At 60.3% G+C, this 1,827-nt stretch overlaps 1 protein-coding gene across 1 annotated transcript in view; it reads right to left on the reverse strand.

Moving 5' to 3' along the window:
* Positions 1 to 268: 268 nt before the first annotated feature.
* Positions 269 to 1,827, reverse strand: part of GUITHDRAFT_120506 (hypothetical protein) — a gene marked incomplete at both ends in the record, with an annotated part of 2,193 nt that continues 634 nt past the window's right edge. The window contains 2 exons of the mRNA XM_005820216.1: positions 269 to 1,590; positions 1,641 to 1,704. Coding sequence (XP_005820273.1) covers positions 269 to 1,590; positions 1,641 to 1,704 — 1,386 coding nt within the window. The remainder of the gene's footprint in view (positions 1,591 to 1,640; positions 1,705 to 1,827) is intronic.

Raw genomic sequence — 1,827 nt, forward strand, 5'->3', positions numbered from 1 at the left:
AGCAGCCAGCCATCCAGCGACCCCATCCCTGCTCCTTTCATCATCGGGGGGGGGAAGGAGTAGCGGGGTAAACCCCATCCCTGCTGACTTTTTCACCGGAGGCCGGAAGACCTTACGTCGTCGCTGATTTTGAGGTCACAGGAGGGAGGGAGGGAGGAGGAAGGGGAGGGGGGGGGGAGGCAGGGGGAGGAGGAAGGGAATGAGGAGGAGGAGGAGGCGAAGAAAGAAGAGATGGAGGGAGAAGCTCTACCATGTTGACCGTTGGCCTTCACTCGCCCATGGTGTTGCGGAAGTGGATGTACCTGCGATGTCCCTTATCGCTCTTGAGCTCGTAGAACTGCAGGAGGACGAGCTGGAGCTCGCAGACGTGCCGGTCAACCCCGAGCCTTCTCGTCTCCTCGTTGTCGATGCGGAGATTCAGGGCGACGTGCCTGTAGCCCGCGCTCCTGCTCGAGTCGTAGTTGTGCCGCAGGGTGTTCTTGATCTGCACGAACTGCACATCCTTGTCGTTGGTCATGTTGCGGAGGCACTCGGTCAGACTGAGCACGTCGTCGAAGACGATAGTCTGACGACACATGTCGACAAGCAGCGACACGTCACCGCCATAGCACCTCATGATCTTCTCCACCGCCCGATTGATCGGCTTCAGCGACGCCCACTTGATCCCTGACTGCTGGGCCCCTGCTGAGTCCAGCCGGACGAGGCCCGGGGAACGAGGATGCTGCCTCCCCTCTGCGGCCTCTCCGTTGGAGACGAGGAAGCCACCGGAGAGAGCCGACCAGCACTGAGTCTTGTCCTTGAGGAACGGGTCCAGCTTCTCCGCCTGCCTGTACAGCGCGTTGAGGCTCGTGACCGGGCTGCCGTCCTTTCCTCTCTGTCGGACGGAGGTGACAGCACTGGCAGGCTTGCCCAGCCACCAGCTCCTTGGGGATCCCTTGTCCTTCCTGACGGTGCCATCCTTGGCAGTATTGATGATTCTGACGAGGAACTCAAGCTTCTGCAGCTGCATCTTCGTACGGATGTCTTCCACCATGTACCTCCACATCTCGTCGTACCGCTCCTTGTCGCACTGGATCTGCTGCTGCGCCATCCTATGCGTCCTCCAGCTCATGAACTTGAGGGCTGAGCCGAGGAGGAGGAGGGCGAGGCCGTCCAAGTATGAGTCCCTGCAGTTCCTGCCGAAGCAGGAGAAGGAGCGGAAGCAGCAGGCGTACAAGAAGTGGCGGGCTCCTCCGAAGAGCATGTTGTTGCAGACCATGTTCCTGGCGATCAGCAACGAGTGGATGCAGTGGAAGGCGAAGTAGAGCAGCGCTCGGAGGGTCGTCCACTTCCCTGCAGAGGAGCAGAGGACGAAGAATTCGGCGAGGAAGAGCACGGCGATCATCGGGTGGCAGAGCTTGAGGATCGTCTGCCCGAAGAAATGTTTCTCCATCGCTCCTCCCACCCCCGATAGCAGGAGCATCCCGAACAGGAGCAGCCTCCCCAGCCCGTCTATGATGGGGACGAGCCGGGGACCTTTTATGCGGAAGTCTTGGACCTCCAGCCTCTCGATGGACGTGGGATGGAGGCCGTCGAGGAAAGTGACGGCTCCTGCGCTCACAGTCAGGGCCCAAGGAGAGGAGGGGAGACAAGGAGTGCACCTGAGTGAGAGATGGAGGAGGAGGATCCAACTTTGACCCAGTCTTGACCATCCCAGACGGAGAACTGCGCAAGAAGTCAGACCCAATCTCTCCTATCCCTTCCCCCTCCTCCTCCTTCCTTCTCCACTCTCCTCCATCTCACCATCCTCCTCCTCCTCCTCTTCCTCCTCCTCCTCCTCCTCCTCCT

This window comes from Guillardia theta (genome assembly GCF_000315625.1).
Source record: "Guillardia theta CCMP2712 unplaced genomic scaffold GUITHscaffold_185, whole genome shotgun sequence".
Classification (NCBI taxonomy): domain Eukaryota; class Cryptophyceae; order Pyrenomonadales; family Geminigeraceae; genus Guillardia; species Guillardia theta.